At 36.6% G+C, this 22,078-nt stretch overlaps 1 protein-coding gene across 6 annotated transcripts in view; it reads left to right on the forward strand.

Moving 5' to 3' along the window:
- Mtus1 (microtubule associated scaffold protein 1) overlaps window positions 1-22,078 on the forward strand; it is a 146,081-nt gene that overhangs the window by 74,986 nt on the left and 49,017 nt on the right. For 4 of the 6 annotated variants that reach the window (XM_078031078.1, XM_005334304.5, XM_040267863.2 and 1 more), the window contains 3 exons: window positions 870-1,031; window positions 8,185-8,316; window positions 11,011-11,049. In XM_078031078.1, coding sequence (XP_077887204.1) covers window positions 870-1,031; window positions 8,185-8,316; window positions 11,011-11,049 — 333 coding nt within the window. Of the gene's footprint in view, window positions 1-869; window positions 1,032-2,904; window positions 3,110-8,184; window positions 8,317-11,010; window positions 11,050-22,078 lie in introns of those variants that run through there. The other 2 variants (XM_021732466.3, XM_040267864.2) reach the window with 2 other exon arrangements.

Consider the following 22,078-nt stretch of genomic DNA (forward strand, 5'->3'; position numbering starts at 1 on the left):
AACACTCAACAAGGAATTTAAAACCTGAGTGTCACTGGGATTCAGGTGGGTGGTGCTGCAGGTGAGAATTTGGGATTCATCTGTTTAAGGCATCGAGTAAAGGAAATAAAAGAGACTGAGTTTGAAGAGAGTTGGGATCAAAGACTTGAGCTTGGGCTATGCTCATGCCTTTAGTAGTAGGTCTGAGCGTAAGCATGGTGTGCCTTCAAAGATGTCTGAGGACAGGAAACATGCATATTTCACAAGTAAGTGGAAACTTGCCACAAGGAAGAGTTTAGAAAGTGTGGTGTGGTATGTTTGGCAAGCTGGTGAGTAAAGATGAAGAGGTGGATCTTAAAAATACTAATAATGTAGCACCACCTGGTGTTAGGCATTAGGCATTTTCCAAATGAATTTTTTTCTCAGATCAAGTTGGTGTTTCTGTTTTGGATGCTTTAAAATTTTTCACTTTTATAGTTTATTTGGCAGCCTAACATGTGCACGGAGTCATTTATTTTTGTATTAACGTACGGGGGGGGGGGTTCATATCAATTTGTTTCTGCTTTGATTTCAACTTTGCTTTCTCACAGGATTCTCTGATCTGTTTCCTACCTCAGAGAGGACGTGCTCGTCAGTTACTTCAGGGTGCAGGCTTACAGCCACACTTCTCATAGCCTGATTGCCTCCTCATTTATGCTCTTCTGTCTCTGAAGCCTCGAAAATACAAAGTCTGTGTGAAGCTTTCATCCTTCATCTGAAGTTACTTGATCCTGAATATTCATTTTGTATTCTGACTCTGCTGACAGTGAAGAAGTTTTGAGTTTACAAAACTGAATGTGCCAGCTTTCAAAATGTGCGTTTTTCTTTTTTTTTTTGTTTTAAATCCCAAGGAAAACCTACATGTTTGAAATCTGCACAGCCATCTTGGGCGAACTTGCCTAGGCCACTTCCCAAATCCAAGGCATCTGTGAAAAGTTCTGTGCTGCGGAGGACAGGAAGCAGCCGGTCCATTGCCAGCACCCACAGTGATCTGAGCACCTACAGCACTAATTGTAAGTTGCTCTCGTGTCGAAAATTTGGGGGTGGTTGGAACAGTATTTATATATTTTTTAAAAAACAATGCTCTATAAACAAATAGGAGAATTTTTGATTCTGTATTTAGGAGAAAATCTGCACAATGCTTCTTTGGAATTGTTCAGAAAGTTTGGCAGGGAGTATGAATTCTTTATTAAACATTCTCTGTTGATGAATGTGCTCTGAAGCACTGAAATGATGATGTGTTGAGGCACCTGTTGTGTTTTTTCACGAAGGAGTCTGAAAAGCATCATTTCAGTCAGTGGTATTCTGGGGTTTAACGAAAGAATAACAATGTAGAGGCTCTTGGAACCCAACTGGAACTCAGGGAGATTATAAAAGACTTTCTTGTAGATGTATAATTTTCTATAACTTTTACTTTAGATGCTAGAATCATGCAGTGTAACTAATATGCTGTAACTTCAAGCCTAATTCCAAATAATTGAAATGGAGCATATTTTTAAAGTTCTTCTGTTTTCTGTATAAAAAGTTAATTAGTAAAGCAAATTAATTAAGCTTTCCTTTTCATTTGAAAAATGTAATGGATTCAGCACTTACTTTTTCATTTCCTCCTTAAATTAACTCACAAAATAATTTGTGAACTAATTCAGACCCTCTTGGAGTGCCTACTGTGCCCAGACCCCATCATGATAGGTAATAGTGAGGAATACAGGATATCGATGAAACGGTCCTTATGTAACACATAGTTGAGGAGACCCATACATGTATACTGTGTCACAATACATTCTACTGTCATGTATAACTAAAATGAACAAATAATTTTTAAAAAGTAATTGAGGAGAAAGAAGACGTTTATGTTGGTGACCAAAATATCAGGTAAAACAAGATACAAACATGTGGGGAGGAGTGGAGGATTCTCTCCCTTTTAAGACCAAATCAGTTTCTTCTTTTTGGTGAGGAGATAAGGACAAAGTGGAATAATGCTTATTGAATCTTTCTGAATATAAAATAGTAGCAGGGCTACTATACATTATTTCATATTTTTCTCTCAAATGATGTCTGTTATCTTGGTTTTATATATGAAATAGTTGAAGCTCAGAGATGTTGTTACAGGTCCAAAGTCACACAGCAGGCATGTGACAGAATGGTTTATGGAGGATCAGTCATTGAGTTAATGACAGCACATTTCTGACAAGTCACTTAAACAGCAGGAGCTGGTCTCATACGAAAATTTAAGTAGCAGCAAATGAACACATTAGCAATACTGGAATATATTATCTAAATCTTAACAGGATTATGACCTATTTATTAGTTGAAATTGGGGCAAACATCAGAAGGGTTTGCATGCAGCTGATTATTCTCAGAATTTGAAAAGGTAACTCACACGTGTGTTATTTTAAGATCATTTCCCTTCCAGCCTTCTTTGTTCTACAGCGTGAATTTTAAAAACAAACTGCCAAAGCAGAATCACCAAGTACCCGCAGGGATAGGGTTTGTGACCCTGGACTGGAAGCAGATGCATTTTCTAGTGCTGTCACCCAGCGTTTTCCATCGACAGCCATGTTGGCTTGGACACTGCCTCAGGACCGTGTCTGACACTCCTAAGGAGGCTGTAAAATGCTTTTGTCATTCCTTTTTGTCTGTTAACAAAGGGGTTCACCATACACCCACAGAGCTGTCTAGTGGCGATGTGTCTCTGTTGCAGATTAAGCATTCAAATCAGTGAGTCTCTTTCTTAGTTTGATTTGCTAGCTGGTTTAATCTGTTTTGTGTAGTGCCTTGGAGCGCACAGATTTTTTTTTTTTTTCCTCCCCTCCATTCTAATTCACTAAGAGCAAGCATGAGGGACACGAGAGTGAGCATGGCTGCAGTTTTTCCTGATTGAGCTTGCTTTGATCCTTTTAAATGACTGTACCAGGAGGATTTCGCAGTTGTACAGAAACTGATATTTCTTCAAAAATCTTTATCAATTCTACACTCACCCCACCGGCTGGTTCAGAGAGGCACTATGATGCTACCTTATTGACACTGCTGGTCGTGGGATCCTACAGCCTTTGTATAATCCCTTTGTTAGCCACGTTTACTGGGAAAAGAAGTAGGTCGATGATTTCTGGTTTGATTCTTTTCTTTGTAAGCATGCTTGAATTTCTATTCAATAAATTGGTTTTAGGACCTCTTGATTGTTATCTTTGTAATTTGTAGTTTGTGTTAACTATAGTATTTCTTAGGCGTATTTAAATATATTTAAGATGTGAATACTTCTGTATAGAACAAATTTTATTGTATATTTTGTGTATTTGGAGATTCTTACTAAATGTAACTTAGAAGCATTGTCAGTATTCTTGGCATATAAAATGATGCTATTCTCAAAGACTATTTGATAGTTTAATTTCTTATTAGTAGCTTTTGTGTATGTAGTTTGTGGTTGTACAAGTCTAGAAAAATACTTTCCTACAATTATAATTGAAGCATCACATCTTTGATTAATTTCTTCAATCATAATTAACGTGTGTTTCATATAAAAGTACTAAATGTGCATATTTTAAACTAATTTTGATCTGGAATTTTCCTGCTTCTCAAAATGGAGGGTCATGTTAGGAAATAATCTATTGATTAATGTTTTGATTCTTATTGGCTTCAGCATTTGAACCCTTTTAAAGGATGTTGGTTTTTTGCTTTGTTCATTTCTTTGTGATGTGACAAATGGTGGCAGCATCATTTAAGAACTTCTGAGGAGTAGTGTAGTGCTATTGTGAAATTAGCATCCAGTTCTCAGCACTTTGGGATCCTATAGAAATAACATAAATGAATGAAGATGTGTGGAAGACAATGATTTTTCTTATTTCAGAGTTTTGGCGGGCATTTTATATGTGTACGTTTTTAAACATAGAAAGATTGAAAGTCATGAAGATGGTTTCCTTTGGATATTAGCATAAAACACAATAGTGTCTGTAACCAGACACACTCATTTATTGAGGTTAAATATCATAAGCTATTTTTAGAGTCAGGTACCTAGCATCCAGTTTTTAAGACCATTAAATTAATTGGATAAGGATAAATGATATATTCTGGGTGTTGAATACAGTTGAAGATTTATAGACCATTGTGCAATTTAGGTCTTGAGAGAGTGTACAATTTTGCCCCATTGGCAGGAATCTGAAGTCCAGAGACTTCCTTCCCTTTTCACTTTGGCCACAAAAAGCATGTTTATTTTTGAGGGCAGATGGTGCAGGCAAGAGTATGAGATGCAAACTGAAGCTGTTTGCATTCTCTTGGAAATAGATCAGGAGACTAAATAAAGAAATGGGTGTTCTTTTCTGTCACCTTTATGGCTAGCCCTGGCTGCCCGGATGGGGGGTAGGGGTGGCACATAGAAAAGGACACTCACCTCAGGCTCATCCTAGTTTTCCTGCCAGTTCTGGTGAAGTTGGATGATCCTTCTCTTTGCCTCAGTCTTCTCATCTGAGGAATGAGAGGGGAAGGGCTAGGTCATCTTCAGAAGCCATATGCAGCAAATGCCTGACTGACTTTATTCCCTTCATTCATTCATATAAAAATTCATTCATATTTATTTATTCATTGCAATAAGAAGGTGCCTGATGATTTGGAAGGAGGGTGTTCTGAGTTGTTCAGGCGATGAAGCTGGTAGAGAGAAGGAGTCTTGTTCACCCTGTTTTTTGTTTGGTTGTCATGGCAGGAATGGCAAGTGAGTATGAACTTGCCCGCCAACACTGGTCAGTTGATAAGAATCTCCAGGAAGTGCAATGCTGCCACTTTCTCAGGCTGCTTCCAGGCTCCGAGGGGAAGCTTTGTTTGACTAGTAATGTCTGCCGTAGGTTAGGAGGCTGGGAGAGGCAGCGGGCTCTGCATCAAGGCTACATTTCTACTTATGCACTGATGTGTGGACTGTTTAATATGGAAATTTAACCCAGAACACTTTTTTGTTCCCCTTGTTTTTCTGATGTATACAAAGTTGGAACATTTTGCTTTTGAAATCCTAAAGCTTAGGCTTTCAGTAGTGATTTGATTTTAAGCCAGGTGGGCAGATGATCTGGCACAGTGGGGAGTGTGAAACTGATTCACAAAAAAATTCAAGAAACGAACAGAAGGTTGGCTCCGTGTGTATATACATAATTCAGTAAATAAAAAAACCACACTAATTTCAAATATATGCTAGAATGTAGTTCATTTACACATAAACTGGACTGATAAGTTTTTGTTATTTTTGTTGTTTGGTTGCTTTGCAAGTGCTGGCAATCAAACTGAGGGACTTGTGCATGCTACGCTGAGCTACAGACCCAGCCCCTGATAAATCCTTTTCTAAAAGTAAAATTATTTCTTCTGCTTAGACTTTGAGAAGATTGTTTCATTTTCTTTTTTGATTTTTTTTTTTCTCTCTCATTTCACATGAAGCACGTTTTGCCTTGGGGAAATGAAAATAAATATTCCAGAGAGTCCATTACTTCAGCATAATTTAGATAGGACTAAAGATGACAACATAATTTTAAAACTACATATTAGAGCTGAGACCTGGGTGATCCCATGTAGAATTCACACATTGAATCCACAGTCCAAGTGTTCTGGGGTGGTCATGGCCCCAGGAGCACTGTGCTAGGATGATTCTGAGGATGCATCTGGCCTCCGTAGGTCTGAGTACCGTGATGGGTTGGTGGGTCCCCGTGTTATAGCACAGGGAGGCAGTGGCCAAGTCGGGACCAGAGCCTGAATATCCCGGCTCCTGTTCCATTGCTTGAACATTGGTTATGCTTCTCTTACTATATTGGAATCATCGCCACCAAAGAGTTCATCATCTGGGAATAATAACTCTGGATGAGGAAATTTTTAGATAGCATCAGGATACCAGATCAGCTGCCATTTTAGGAACTAAAATAGAAAGTAGGAGAAATATTTTAAGGGCATCATGCCTCATCCTTCAAGATGGCATTGACTAAAAAGCAAAGAGCCAGCTGGAGTAGAGTGTTTTGAGAATTGAAAGGTATTTGGGTGTTGGGTCATAAAAGTATGTTCAGTGTAACAATTTGCCTCACTAAGTGGGATGCATATATAATGGATCACACTATACAGTATGTATATATGTATATTTTTACCTAAATATGTAAGTAAGCCATAAAGATACAAATATTTTTGTATCTGAGTAAGATGCAGACATGTTATGCTTGAAATAATTTTAATTCTTGTATGTCCCAAAGTTGATGAGGGATCTGGTGCTAGGGGCTGTTGTATCGAGCTTGTTTTGCATATGATAGAGAATTTTTAGCAGACATGAATGTCACATCTCATGACAAATATGTCCTTTGCTTCAGTAAGAAATATTTTTACTAAATTCTTTTGCGAAGTGCAGGTCTAAAGCTTAGGGAAAAAAAAGCATGAATGCAGAATCGTACAGTTTTATATTACTTTCAGAAATTTAACTGAACACGTGGCTTGATTTGTTTGCTGCTAAATATAACAAAAATTGCTTACAGAAAAGCAAGACTAAAATCCCAATTGTTATTAGTCATGGTTAAGATTCTAATAACATCATTTTCTTCCTTTATTGGATTCAATTTTACAAAAACTGGAATGCTCATTGAAGCCTGATAACCATATTATATGAAAATCTAGAAAATAACCTATGAAATTTTGAGTCTGTCATTTTAAGACTGTAACATTCCCTGTACATCTACTAAAAAGTGCTGTTGATGTAAAAATGTGGATGTGTAACCGATGTGATTCTGCAATCTGCATTTGGGGTAAAAATTGGGAGTTCATAACCCACTTCAATCTAATGTATGAAATATGATATGTCAAGAGCTTTGTAATGTTGTGAACAACCAATAAAAAAAAAAAGTGCTGTTGAATTTTACAGTAGTAGCACCTTTAGGTCTGTCATTTCCCTTAGTTTCCTGTCAACTTTTGGAAAAACAAGCTCTAAGTGCCGGGGAAGGTGAGAATTGGAGAAAAGGTCAGGAAAGTGACAGCAGCTTGTCAGCAGGAGGGAAGGCTCTGAGTGATTTGACCTAATATTAGAAAAGTTATCTGTGCCCAAGAAGAATTCACAGATGGCTTATTGTACAAGAATTGGATGAGGATCAGGGGAGCATAATTGCTTGTGGTTTTTTTTTTTTTTTTTTTTACAAGTTTCCAATGTGACAGCTATGAGTACTATTGTAGGAATTAGGGTAGTTCTGCCTAGCTAAAACTTTCTAGCGGTCTTCACATTGATAATGTATTTGTAAACAAGGTAAACATCTTAACCTTTGCTGAAAGTGTAAGATGAGGAAAGGCATCAAAGGGGTAATTAAGAAATGTGTGAACATAGGGCCGAATAGCAGAGTAGCATTAGAGGTTTGGAATTAGATGTTGAAAATTATTTAAAAACAATAAAAAATCGGGCTGGGGTTGTGGCTCAGTGGTTGAGCGCTTGCCTCGCATGCAGAGGTACTGGGTTCGATCCTCAGCACCACGTAAATACATAAAATAAAAATATTGTGTTTATCTACAACTAAAACACATTAAAAAAATAAAAATAAAAAAATAAAGTCTTATTGGTGGAGGAGAAACTTTTCCATGTAATACAGAAGGTGATTTTTATTTAGGTCGGAGTCCCTTTGATGTTTTTTGCTTTGGGGCTAGGCACCTTAATAACAGGGCAGCTGTTGGCATTTCAGATTCTTGCTGCAGCATCCAGGGATCATAATCAGATCTCATGTTGGAATTTAGAGTTTTGTCTGATTGTCCTTGTGTCATTAATGTAGCTGGCTAGCTGTACTCTGCCTTGTGCCTTGTACCTGTGAAGATGTATGCTTCTCCTGTCTGCACCTTGGGCATGATTGTTACATAGCATGGGTAGTCATATGATCTACCTCCCAGTTTTTATCTGGGATGAAGGGTGAACTGTACAAGATGTATAAACTTGGATAATGCCAGGCAAGCCAGAATGTATGGTCACACTGGTTATAGCATTACTTTGTGTCCTTGAAGATACAAGATTGAAAACATGAACTCCCTTTGTATATCCAACACTCAGTAATGACCGGCACATTATAGATGCTCAATAAGCATTTGTTGATTCAAGGAAGAAGGAGTAACTGTGAAAGATTGATTATGCTCCCCTGATCCTCATCCAATTTATTTACTTATAAAAAGTACTTTTCTATTTTATTACAGCTGGTAATGCTGCTGCCATCAAGTATGAGGAGAAACCTCCAAAACCAGCATTTCAGAATGGCTCAGGATCCTTATATTTGAAGCCTTTGGTACCCAGAGCTCATGTGCACTTGCTAAAAACTCCTCCAAAAGGTATGGTCTTTAGTATGGATAGAAGGAGAGTAAGACATGTAGAGTCCTTGACTTGTAGGAAGTTAAAATTTGACAATTAGGTTTATGGTATATTTTGCATTTAAAAAAAGGTATTGAATAAGGAGATAGAATACATGTGACGCTGAGAGAGTTGCTCTTGTTATGAGATTTAGTAGGTTCTGTAAATAAAACCTGTTAGATAAAAGTCCACAGGTAAAAGAAGGGTATAAGGTGAAAGTAACAAAAGAGTTAAGTTATTGTAACACACTAGAGCATGAGACATAAAGGAGTAGAAATTTATGATTTGCTTTCTGTCAATGTTTCATGGTTATTAATTTCTTGTCTTTGTTCCAAGACCATGTTCATTTCTCTCTGCTCTTTATCTCCAATCTTTCCTATGTCACTCACTATAATTGCTGTAGCTGCTAAGAATAATTTTTGGGGTTTATAAAACATGCTTATATATTCTTCACATGTATACACTTCACATGCAATGTTTTCACATAAGTTTCTCACGGTGGGTCTGACACACATCAGAAGTCTTCCTTGTTCTAACAGTATTGAGGACATACTAACCACCTGATAAGTAATGGCTATTATTATGATTCATTAAAACAAACAGCATCAAGCTGTTTCATATGGGATAGGGACGGGGAGATGGGAGGGATAGGGTAGGGAGGTGGGAGAGGAAGGAGGGGACACCGAGTTAGAAATGATGATGGAATGTGGTGGACATCATTATCCAAAGTACATGTATGAAGACACGAATGGTGTGAACATACTTTGTATACAACCAGAGATATGAACAGTTGTGCTTTATATATGTAATACGAATTGTGACATTCCATTGTCATATATAACAAATCAGAAAAAAGTCTTCTTTTGTCCTTAGTGAATTAAAAGATTGCTTAACTGAAAGAATAAATGTAAATGAGAGAATCAACCCACAAAATGAGACCTGTTTTTATATTAGAGAATTTAGAAAACAGAAACATGAAAAGTCTTTGTTGATTCTGTCAGCCACCAATTACCATTGCATTTCCTTCTAATTGTTTTCCTATATATATAAACAAGGTTTTGTTTTTGTTTCAACAATATCAAGGTCATAGTGTATTCATCCTTTAGTATATTGCTTTTTTTAATTAATAGTATATCGTGAGAGTTTCTTTCACTTTTAATGGTGATGTACTTTCCAATTCTATTGTGGTCCAGTTAGTTTATATTGGATAGTATCTGACTTCTATTGTGGTACATAATACTGAGATGAACATCTTTCAATATGAATCATTGCTCATTGTTTCAGATTCTAATTACTTCCTCCTGATATTCTTGAAAGGAGAATTACTAGGTTTAACTGTATGAATCTCTTTGTTAGTATATATTACTAAGTAACTTTCTAAAAAGGAGTTACTCTCCAACAGTAGTATGAGAGTATCCATTGCTCAGCATTCTGAACAGTTTAGTGTATTTGTGCCTCTGTGTGTGTGTGTGTGTGTGTCTGTGTGTCTGTATGTATATATCTCCATGTATTCGGGTGTGTGTGAGTGATCATGTGGTAACTTAAAGGTAATGGACCCATTGACTGTTTATCAACACTTTCTTCTTGCTACCTAATTGAAGAGACAATTTCAAGTATTGGAACAAAAATTCTTGAGTGTGCCATCCTTTTCTCATTTGTCCATGCTCTTAAATACATTTCTGAGGCGTCAAATGGCCCTTTCCTGGGATAGCATCAGGATGTGAATTGTAGTTTTTATTGATGATGATAAAACCCCATAATGTGCACAACAGTGACTGAAAAGAAAAATTGTCAAACTCTGATACTGTGGTAACTTTCAGGAAAAAACTTAGAGCTTCCCCTGATGATTTTGTGGACCAGAGAACTCCAGTATTCTGAAGTACCTCACCATTGAATTTATAAGTTTTATATCAGAGATTTGATTTGAAGGGGAATCAGTGCTTTCCATTTATAACGGTCACATATTTGAAGAGATAATCATCTCTGTAAAGTTCCCTAGATAGAATATGGCAGCTAGTTTTAACTAGTAATTGACAGATGGTTATGGGCTAGAAACACTGATAAGCAGAGTCCTCAAAGTTTTCTTTTAGTGCCTTATAGCTCCATGCCAGTTGCCATTCCTGGTTGTATTTTATACTGTATCAGTTTGGAGAAAATGCATCAAGTGTGCTTTTCTTCACAACTGAATAGAAGTTGGCACTTTGAGAAGGCATGCTAGTCTTTTATAAAAAGTCTGGCCCCTTTGCCCTGATAGTAATGGGAGATAATACTATGTGCTTAGAAAATGTGTGCATTCAGTATGTTTTTTAAAATAATCTGCACATCCATTTACTTTTCATAATTCAGTGACATTAAAAAATGAACTTTAGCTGTTCTTGATTTTTTAAAAATAATGTGGCTTGGCCCATTAAAACTGCCCACTTAAAAACTGTAATTTGTAATGATTTCATATCACTTAAACTATCATTTTGGATCACACTTGGAATATTATTTACTTAAAACATGCTTGATAAAAAGTGATTTCATATCAGTAGTATTTCTTACCTGAAACCTAAAGTTTAGGTTAATGGATTGTTTTTGAAAATAAAACCATTCTTATTACAAAATAATTTGGTTTTTGTGTGGTATTTCCAATAAAATATATGTGCATTTTACATATATTTTTTTTGTTTTAGGACCTTCAAGAAAAAACCTATTTACAGCTTTCAATACAGGTGAGTGACCACTTTAAATATTGATGGAGAAAAAGAATCTTTTTATTAAGTCATGTTATCATGAAAATTATTTAAATTTATTTAAAGCAATTCCTCACTCGTAGGCTTATAAATAGAATTTTAGACTTTGAGGTATAAATAACTGCTTGTGATGTGGACCTGCAGATTGTTAATATTTGGGGAGCATGATTGACAAGACACCTGATACGTTAAAGGACATTTTATAAATAATGGGTAATTTCAGTTTAAAAAAATGATTTTGTTAATATGGTTCATAAGATCTCTGTAAAGTTCCCTAGATAGAATATGGCAGCTAGTTTTAACTAGTAATTGGCAGATGGTTATGTGCTAGAAACACTGATAAGCAGAGTCCTCACGGTTTTCTTGTAGTGCCTTATAGCTCCATGCCAGTTGTCAAATTATCCAAATTTTTTTTCCAAATTATCCAAATTGGATATCCAAATTGGATAGTCTTAAATTGCTGAATAGTCTCCAAATCTGGTTTTAGCGCCTTTTGTCAGCTCAGCAGCTTACATTTTTCTGGGTTTTTTTTCTCTTTTTTACAATTCTATTGGGCACACATCTTTCTCCAGTGGCCTGTAACTTCAATCATTTGAATCACATAGAATCAAAAACTTTTGTGTCTCAAAGTCACAGATTTCACAAAGTGGATTCACTGTAATTCGTATATACTCTATGCATCTGATCAGGTCCCCCGCACTATCTGCAGTCTCTTACTTTACATACAGTGGGTTCTAAGTCCTTTGCAGATTAGGGCAGGAAATCAGAAGAGAGAGAGGGGCCCTGTTACAGTACCCTGACCATAGTTTATTCATTGTCTGTGACAGTGTCAGATCAGGTTGCAGTTGTGAGCCCAAAATGAGCAATGGTGTTGTCTTCAGGGAGCTGACAAGGTAATCAAAGAATTGGCTAATAAACATGAGTCACAACTACAGTAAGTTCTAGGAAGGCAGGAAGGCTACATGAGGTCTGATTTGAAGGATGCAATCTAGTGAGGAAAACCCAGGCAAGAAGTTAAATTTGTGAGACTCCTGTGTAAAGAAAATAGGGCAGATGACAGTGCACAGGGAATAACTAGAATCTTTGAAGACACACCAAACACACTCAGTTTAATAAGGCAGAGCAATGTGAGAAATGCTATGAAAATGGTTAACCTTTTGTAAATTCTTGAAGCTAGAAAAGACAGTCATGCAGAATGATTTAAATTCTAAAGGTCCTCAATAGCCTGAGTTTGAGTATATGTGGTTCTAATTTTAAAAATCAAAAGATGCTACTCTATGTACATTGAGGTTTTTATTTTCTTTTTTAAAAATTTCTCACACATGCTAACATTTAGAAGAAAAAGATAGCTTTGTTTATGTAGGAAAATCAGTTGACTATTATCAAGAGAGCTGGATCATGTGATAACTCTGTATGTAACATGTTTGAGAAACTTCCAGACTATTTTCAAAGATACTGTACCATTTTACATTTTACACCAGCAGTGTTACAAGGGGTTCAATTTTTCTTGCTATTTTCTGTCTTTTTGGTTATAGCTATCCTACTGGCTATGAAACAGTTATCTCGTGGTTTTAGTATGCATTTCCCTGAGGCCTAATGATGTTGAGCATCTTTTCTTGTTCTTATTGACCACTTGTGTATCTTCTTTGGAGAAGTGTCTATTCAAATCCTTTGTCCATTTAAAAAAAAAATTGGATCATTTGTATTGTTGAATTATAGGAGTTCTTTATATTTTGTGGTTATTAGACCCTTGTCAGGGATATGATTTGTAAATATTTTCTCCCATTTTGTGGACTATCTTTTCACTTTGTTGCTAGTATTTTGAAGTACAAAAGTTTTTGCAAGGTCCAGTTTATCTGTTTTTTTTTCTTTTTTTCTTTTGATTTTGTATCTTAGAAACTATTGCCTCATCCAAGATCATGAAGATTTATGCTTGTTTTCTTCTAAGATTTTATTATTAGCTCTTACACTTAAGTTTTTGATCCATTGAGATGTTCTGCTTTTGTACGTGCCGGGGATTGAACCCAGGGCCTCACACATACCAAGTTATCAACTCTGAGTTCATTTTTTTTTTTTTTTAAATATAAGTGTGAGGTAGGGGATCCAACTTCATTGTTTTTCATGTGGATATGAGTTGAAAATTTTTTCCCCCTCCATTAAAATGTTTTGGCATCTTTGTCTTAGATAATTGGCTATAAATATGAGGATCTATTTCTGGACTTTAAATCGAATTCTGTGGATCTACATACATCTATTTTTGCCAAAGCTACATTGTCTTGATTACTGTGATGTAGTCAAGTTTTTGAAATCGGGAAGCATGAGTCATCCAACCTTTTCTTCTCTTTGAAGATTGTTTTGGCTCTTTTGGATCCCCCTGGAATTTTCATATGAATTTTATGGCCAGCTTATCAACTTCTGGAAAGAAATCAGCTGGGATTTCGATGGAGATTGCATTGAATCTGTAGATGAATTTGCAAACTACTGGCATCTTAGCAATATTAAGTACTCTAGTCCATGAATATAGGATGTTTTTCCAGTTATGTGTTCTTTGATTTCTGAAATATTTTATAGTTCTCAAAATATGAGTTTTGAACAAGTCTTTTGTTAAGTATTATTTCTTGTGTGTGACTGTTCTGTGCTTTGTGTGCTGCTGTTGATACGTGGCACAGTGAAGTGGCTAGTTAAATTAATCTAATTCACCTGTTTTGCTCTATATTAAATATCAAGCTTGGAAAGACAATCTTAAGTCATATCTCAATTCTGTGATCATATGAACTATGATAAGAATACTTCTGTCAGACATAGTAGATTATAATCTTCGATGTATTCTTCCTTTACAGAAATACTGTAGCATCAGGCTTATTCCCTTGTTAGGTTGTAGGACTGACATTGTATCTTATTTCAGTGACAGAGTTTATCAGAATGGCAAATTTATGCCTGATTATGTGAGGAAAGAAATGGAAAGTACTGTGGGCTTGTTTGACAAAGCCTTTGACCTTGGAGTAGAAATGGGCAGAGTTGTGTAACACCTGACTGAGTAACCACTAACATTTTTAATGTAATTTTAATCAGTTTTCTAATTGAAGTGTCATCCTTTTAAGAGGTTGACATTTTGATCTAGATTGTGTGGTACATCCATGTATTTTCCTAAAACCACAAACATGACTATTCTAGGTTCTTCTACTTGATTGTTGTGACTTAAGACTGAACTGATATTAAGAATCTAATGAGGAAAAGTCTCCACGTGTCATTTTTGGGAGGCACAGATTTGATGCTAAGAAGTGGTGTCCCAGTAGCCAATGACTTTAGGTGGTAAGCCTCTTCAATGATAGTTTTCTTTTTCCATATAACTGGAAGGGTGAATTGCTAAGGTTTCCCCCCCACCACCACCAGCATGATATTCTGTGACAGCAGATCCCCTTGACTTTCTTCATATTCTGCTGGCAAATCATTACATTTTAGATGATATAAAAACCATTGTACTTAATCATTGTACTAAACCTTTAAGATCGTTTTATTTTTCTGAGCAGCAAATAGTGGCAAAAGTTACAGGTGACCAACTTCATATCCTTTAATTTTAGGAAAATAATCACCTTTAACTATAGCAGTTTGCCAGATTCCAAAGAAATTTAGCAAGCAGAGGTTTAGAAATTACCCTTCAGGTTATTTTATTGGGATTTTAAAAATAAAATTCAGATAGCTTAATATAATTTTTATTTCTTTTTTTTTTTTTAAAGAGAGTGAGAGAGGAGAGAGAGAAAATTTTTTAGTATTTATTTTTTAGTTCTCAGCGGACACAACATCTTTGTTGGTATGTGGTGCTGAGGATCGAACCCGGGTCGCACGCATGCCAGGCGAGCGGGCTACCACTTGAGCCACATCCCCAGCCCTAATTTTTATTTCTTAATACATAGTCATCAATTTTTTCCCCTGGTACTAGAGATTGAATCCAGGGGCACTTAACCATGGAGCCATATCCCCACCTCTTTTCTTAATTTTTATTTTGAAACAGAGTCTCACTAAGTTGCATAGGGCCTCTCCAAATTGCAGAGGCTGTCCTCCAATTTGCAATCCTCCTGCCTCAGTCCCCTGAGCCTGTGGGAATACAGGCATGTGCCACCACACCTGGCCACAGTGATCACTTTGAATGAAGGTCACATTCAGCTTATGTGGGAATATTTAGCAACTGCTCTTGAATATTTGGAGTGCTTCTGTATTACATTCATAATGACTCTGCGATGAACAGCTTTACACTTAGCACTTTCAAAGTTTGGAGAATTTTCTTGTGATCGATTATTAAAAGTAGTATCAGTAAACATACACATATGTTAGTCGCTTCACTTAAATAACAGTGTTGTTTTCCAAAAGCTTTGTGTCAGTTTGTTCCATGATTGACAATGTGAGAGTGCTGGCTTCACCATCTCCTGGTCAACACTGGATATTACTTAAAATTTTTTTTGACTGATATATAAAAATTTTACATAATTAGTCTAGTATTTAATCAGTTATTTTGAAGGAATTCCCTTCTCCCATAATACAAGAGAGCAGGAAGAGAGTGAACTTGTGAGGCACTGGGTGCTGGTGTAAATCTTGGGCCTGACACTTTCTATTTGCATACTGACGTCAGGCAAGTTGCTAAGCCTCTCCAATTCTCAAGTTTCTCATTTCACAATATGGGAGTGTTTAGGGAGTAATTTCCAGTATGGGAATAACTTGGACGAGGTAGGATTTCTGTATTCGAGGTCCTCAGACAGTGGCTCCTTCTGCTGTGAGGGATGGTGAGGACCATGCTCTCCATGGCTCTTACACTTCTAGTGGCTGATTTTTAGAGTTCTTTTCCAGGAAGCTGGATTATTTTGAATCCTTAAAGCCAGCAGGAAAGACCTCTTAAACTCAAGAGGCATTCTCATAGGGTCTAGCTGTTGTAATTTATTTAAAGGTTATGATGCTATAAGGTTCTGGGCAACACTGACTCTAAATAAACTTGGCTTACTGTTTACAAGGAAGATATCACATGTACCGCAGCATAATATTATGGTGTTGGTTCTGCCGCACAGGGAAGCTGTCCGGGACACCAGAGGCATCTGAGTTGTTTCTTCTGCTCCCCGATTGTTTTGCCTAAGATCATCAGTCTCAGGTGCCAGGGTGTCTGCCCTGGAAAACACACATGCACTTTTCCTTCCGTACCCATTTAGTCAAGGTAGCACACGGCAGGGTGGCTTTCTGTAGATCCTTTTCCCAAGTATTGGAAAGTGGTTTAAAGTTGCAACCCTGCTCTGATGAGGTGGCGCTAATGTTGCCAGAGTGTGTCCTCTGGATGAGGCTCGCTCGCTCTGTTGCCATAGGATTATAATCATGTGCTTTTCGTTTTTAATAGACAGATGCAGGGCTGGGGTTGTGGCTCAGCAGTAGAGCTCTCATCTAGCCTGGGTTTGATCCTTAGTACCACATAAAAATAAGTGAAATAAAGGTATTGTGTCCAACTACTTGTAAAAATTAAATATTAAAAAAAGGCAGATGCTATTTAGATACATGATAAATTTGCTGTTTCGAATTAGGAAGTAGGTGGGGAATGGATTGTTCAGTAAATTTTGATATAATAACTGCCTTTTAGAAGGAGCTAGATCTCTTCTTCACCTGTATTCCAGATGGGATTAGTTTTAAACACAAAAGTTAAAATAATAAAAGCACTAAGAATGTAGACTTGAGTAGAAAAGGCCTTTCTGGGAACACTGTTATAATACTAACACTCTATTAGTAAATGTAGCTGTTTTAAGCTCCTCCTCTGTTAAAATCATTATAAATAAGCAAAGAACAAACTGAGATATCAGCACCCTATTTACTCTATGTGGAGTTCTTTGAAATCAGCAAGATGGACAACTCCACAATAAACACCAAATGGGCATACTATCCAAAGAGACCAAGAGTCCATGCAATTCCCATTAAAATTCCGATGGTGTTTTCTTTACAGAGACAGGATAAAAAAAAAAATCCTAAAACTTCTTTGGAACCATATAGAACCAAAATGGCCAAACAATCATCATTGTTTTGTAATTGTAATTTTAATTACATAATTGTAATTGCCACAAGCTAAAGGCATCATAGTTCCTGATTTCAAAATATATTACCAAGCTACAGTTATTAAAATAGTATAGTACTGACCTAAAGTTAGGCATATAGTACAGTGGAATAAAATAGCCAGATATAAATCTGCATGTGTGGTCAACTGTTGGTTGACAAATGTGCCAAGAATACACAGTGGGGACATGGTAATCTCTTCAACAAATGGTGCTGGGGAAATGATATCCACATGCAAAAGGAAAAAAGTAAACCCTCATCTCACACCGTGCACAAAAACAACTCAAAATGGATTAAAGACTTAAGTGTAAGTCTTGGAGCTATGAAGCCCTCCTGTGAAAACATAGGAGGGGAAAGCTCATGACGTGTTCATGGTAATGGCTTCTGGGTATGACCCCACAATCACAGGCATCAAAAACAAAATTAGACAAGTGGGACTACACCACCAAGACTTTTCCACAGACCAGAGGGAACGGTAGCATGAAAGGCAGAACGGGAGACGATATCTGTGAAGCATGGCTGTGATAAAGGGGGCATTCATCAAAACAATATCAGGACCTGGAAGAGAAAGTCACCCTCAACATCCATTGCAGCATTACTCATGGTAGCCAAGGTGTGGGAGCAACCTGAAGGCTATCAGTGGATGAGGATAAAGAAAATGTATACGTGGACATTGTAATGCTCAGCTTTCAAAAAAGAAGAAAATCTGGCCTTGGAACAATGTGGATGAACCTCGAGGAAATTATGCTGAGTGGAAATAAGTCAGTCACAGGGCAAATGCATGATTCCCCTTACACAGGGTGCTTAATCACAGAAGCATAATGCAGCATGGAGGTCCTGGGCACTAGCAGGTGGTTGCCAGGAAAAGAGAAGTTGCTTTTCAAGGGGAATAGATAGTTTCATTTGTTCAAGATGAAAAAGATCTAGAGATCTGCTGGACGACATTGTATGATATTATAAACTTAAAATTTTGTTGAGCCAGGTGCAATGGTGCCTGCCTGCCTGTAATCCCATTAGCTCAGGAGGCTGAGGCAGGAGGATCTAAAGTTCAAAGGCAGCCTCAGCAACTTAGCAAGACCCTAAGCAACTTAGTAAGACCCTGTCTCAGTGGTTAAGCACCCTTGGGTTCAATCTCAGGTTAATTGTTTTACAATAATAATAATAATAATAATAATAATAATAATAGGGTAATACACAAACAAAAAGGAAAAATTGAGTGGAAAGAAAGGAAATATGTAGGGCCAAGGAACGTGAAAGAAGTTTACCTACTGAATGAAAATAATGAATAGTTGCTCCTACATGCTGTAGAGATTACAGTAGTTGTGGTATATAGCCAAAGTCTTTTACCTAGCAATTTCATTATCAGAAAAGATCCTAGGAAAAGGATTGATTTACTTACTGCTTTTCAAAATTGCTTAAAATGAGGGCAAATTGAAAATAACCTCAATGTCTTTACAGGTGTTGTTTAAATTATGTTTATTGACACTTTAAAAATCTTCTTGAAGCCATCGAATTAACAATGTAGGGGATTATTTAATCCTTTGGTAAGGCAGATATTAAACTTTAAGTTTAATAAGTTTACTCAGCAGGTACAGAGTGGTCTGATATACAGAGTGGCCTGATATAATTTTTTTTTTTTTTTTTTTGGTGCTGGGAATTCAAACCCAGGGCCTTGTGCATGCAAGGCAAGCACTCTGCCAACTGAGCTATATCTCTGGCTGTTAAATCTTATTTTTAAAAATTAAATTTGTTTAAAAAAAACCTTCACATGTTCGTTTTTTTTTAAACAAATGTTAAGCATGAAATAAAATACTGCTTTTAAATTAAGCTCTTATTTTGGGTAACTACAGAAAAGGAAATTACACTGTTCTTGAATATCTGATAATCTTATGGGTGGGTAGTTTAAATTTTTTATTGTTTTGTGTGAATTTGTAAAACAATTACAGTATAGTATATTTTCCTCCTAAGGAAGAGGACATTATGGAAATATTGGGCCTTGAGTTGAGCATTCCACAACTGAAATAAAAAACTGAACTTTTATGGTAGAGATTGTTGCAATTTGTGTTATGTGTTAGGGGAAATAAGGAGATGAATGTTATGGCTGATGTTCTATTAGATTAAGAAGGTTGGCTGGACAGCGAGGCTGTAGTGTCTGAACTAGCCAGCTGATTCTTTACCATCATTAGCAACAACCCAGTCTTATTTGGAATGCATTTCCTGGCATCTAAACCCCTTGAGCAACATATGCTAGAATCATGAGATCATTGTTTTCTAAATTGCTGATTTAAAACAAAACAAAACAGACACACATTGCCACAGTACGGTTTATGCAATACAATTTTGATTTCTGTTGTTTGCATACATTGTGATATAACAATGTACTGACCTAACACTCATGCTATCTTCTTCTGTTGTTTAAGCTTCACTGCAGACTTTATACAGTTTTTTTTAATTGTTTTCCTTTATCTATGTCATTTGTAGAAACTCTGTTTATTTTGGAAACTTTCTGCAAAACTGTTCTAATGTTTAAAATGTTTTTCTTGCATCCAATGTCTGTGTATAAAAAAAAGGAAAATATTGAAATATATAACAAAAATTAAAACTTCCTGAAGCATTGCTGATGTTTTTATATATTTGTTTCAATATTCATCCTTTATCTGTTTAAAGTCGAAATTTTATGTTGAAATCTTGGTGTTACTTTTCTACTTACTAATTCATAGTAACATACTAACTCATATTTTAATGTAAGTCATAAAAACTTAGTCTGTAATAACTGCAAACCATTCCCATCTTAACCATCAAATTTTCTTGATTTTTTTCCCCCACTACTGCCCGTGGTGAGCCTTACCATGTTCACCTAAATCAAATTAGGACTTTCTAAACTAACAAACCTGACACTTTCTTTTCTTAGCTATTTTTTCCATTTTAAATATAATTTCGGAAACAGTAGTAGATAATGTAGAAATGGTAGGAGCTGACTGATTAAAATAATCAAAGAACTTTTTTGAACAAATTTTTAAAAAATTTTGCTCCCCCAGAAGTGTGTGTGTTGATATGTATATGTATGTATATATGTATGTTTAAAATAATAGTATGTGTGTATATATGTATGTGCAGGTATGTATTTTAAAAATAGTTGAGACCTTAAAATATCTCGGTTTCTTAAGTGAGCAGTGACCCCTGTGTATGCAAGAGTGCCTGGAGCCTGGTGGTCTGACGGCATCCCCTGGCACTCCTGTTAATGGAGAGCATAGCAGCCCCATTGCTGGGGCTCACTTGTGCTGGATGGCCACCAGGCGGCAGACTGTGTTTGGGAAAGGATGGAAACTTGGCCTGAGCAGTTCTTGGTCTCTACCTAGTAGGCTTCTCTGCTTTTTTGTGTACGTGCTTTCTTGTACAAACAAGAACGTCTTTTGAATTTTCCTTCTCACTGGCATTATTTATATCTATTCTTGCACTTTCTTGCTCTGATGTTTCAAAAAGATCATTAATAACATTACTGGTAAAGTATGTAGGACAGTTCAAGTAAAAATTTTAATGAATATGACCAATCGGTGACTAAATTGCTGATTTCTTCTTTTGGGAAGTCTAGGCTAAAGACAGGGATGATTTATAGTTTACTATTAGCAAATAACAAAGCCTCACCACCACCAAAAAATGCAGAAACATTTCCGACTATAAAGACCGTGGCATATCTATTTTTAATAACAATATTTAATTTGATTATTCTATTTATACTTCTGATGCTGGTTGGTAGATTGGCTTTTACATAGTTTGGGGAGGTGTGGGAAGAGAATCATGGCATGTTACTTATTTATTTAGGATTGTGGATTAAACCCAGAGATGCTTAACCATTGGGCCACATCCCCAGCCTTTTTTATATTTGATTTACAGAGAGGGCCTTGCTGAGTTGGTTAGGGCCTCGCTAAGTTGCTGAGGCTGGCTTTGAACTCACAATCCTCCTGCCTCAGCCTCCCAAGCCTCTGAGATTACAGGCATGGGCCACCATGCCCAGCTTGATATGTTTTTAATATTCAGAATCTGGGAGAAAGTATTTGGATTTTTAAAAATAAACTGATAAAGTAGAGACACAACATCTAAAAGTCCATTTTTTTTTTCACCTCATTCCTTGATTATTTGTGCTTCAGTTGCCACAGATGCAACGTGCATCTGAACACGTTGTCTCTGTCTCACAGTGACCTGAGGCAAGTCAGTGGGTCTGTCTCTGTTGTTGACGACCTCTGATGTGACAGGCTGTGGAGTGTGGAGTGAACAGGGTGGAGGAAGTGTTTAATTATTTCCTTTCCTGTTCTGTATTTTTCCCTCTTCAAACCCTAGATGCTCTATAGAATTTCTAAAAGAATAATTGCTTCCCTCTATTTTAACAGCATGTAGTAGGGTTGTTTCTGGTTACCAGTTTCTCCATTTCTTTGAGTATTTTTTAGGAAATCTTTGAAACAGGCATCGATAATTTTTATACATTGCTTTTTTTTTAGATTAAAAATAACATTGAGGGCTGGGGTAGTGGCTCAGTGGTAGAGAGCTTGCCTAACAAGTGTGAGGCACTAGGTTTGGATTTCACACTACATATAAATAAGTAAATAAAGGTCCATCAACAGCTAATAAAAAATATAAGAAAAAAATAACATTGAGTTCAAGCTACCCTTGGTTTTATAGGATGAACTTTAAGTGAGCATATTGCATGTGTTTCTTAATCCTACCTTTAACCTTCAACTTCTTTTGACTTTTGCTGTCATATTTTAATGTACTTTTTACAAACCACTCGGCTGAAATAAAATTAATAGGGACCGGTAAAGCTGACCACATTCCTAGTCTCTAAAAGATTACAGTAAAAGATCACCTTATGTTGCTTTTCCCCGCCTGGGGCTCACACATGCTAAGCAGGTGCTCTGCCACTGAGCTGCGTCCC

This window comes from Ictidomys tridecemlineatus, chromosome 14 (assembly GCF_052094955.1).
Source record: "Ictidomys tridecemlineatus isolate mIctTri1 chromosome 14, mIctTri1.hap1, whole genome shotgun sequence".
In the NCBI taxonomy this organism is placed as follows: Eukaryota; Metazoa; Chordata; class Mammalia; order Rodentia; family Sciuridae; genus Ictidomys; species Ictidomys tridecemlineatus.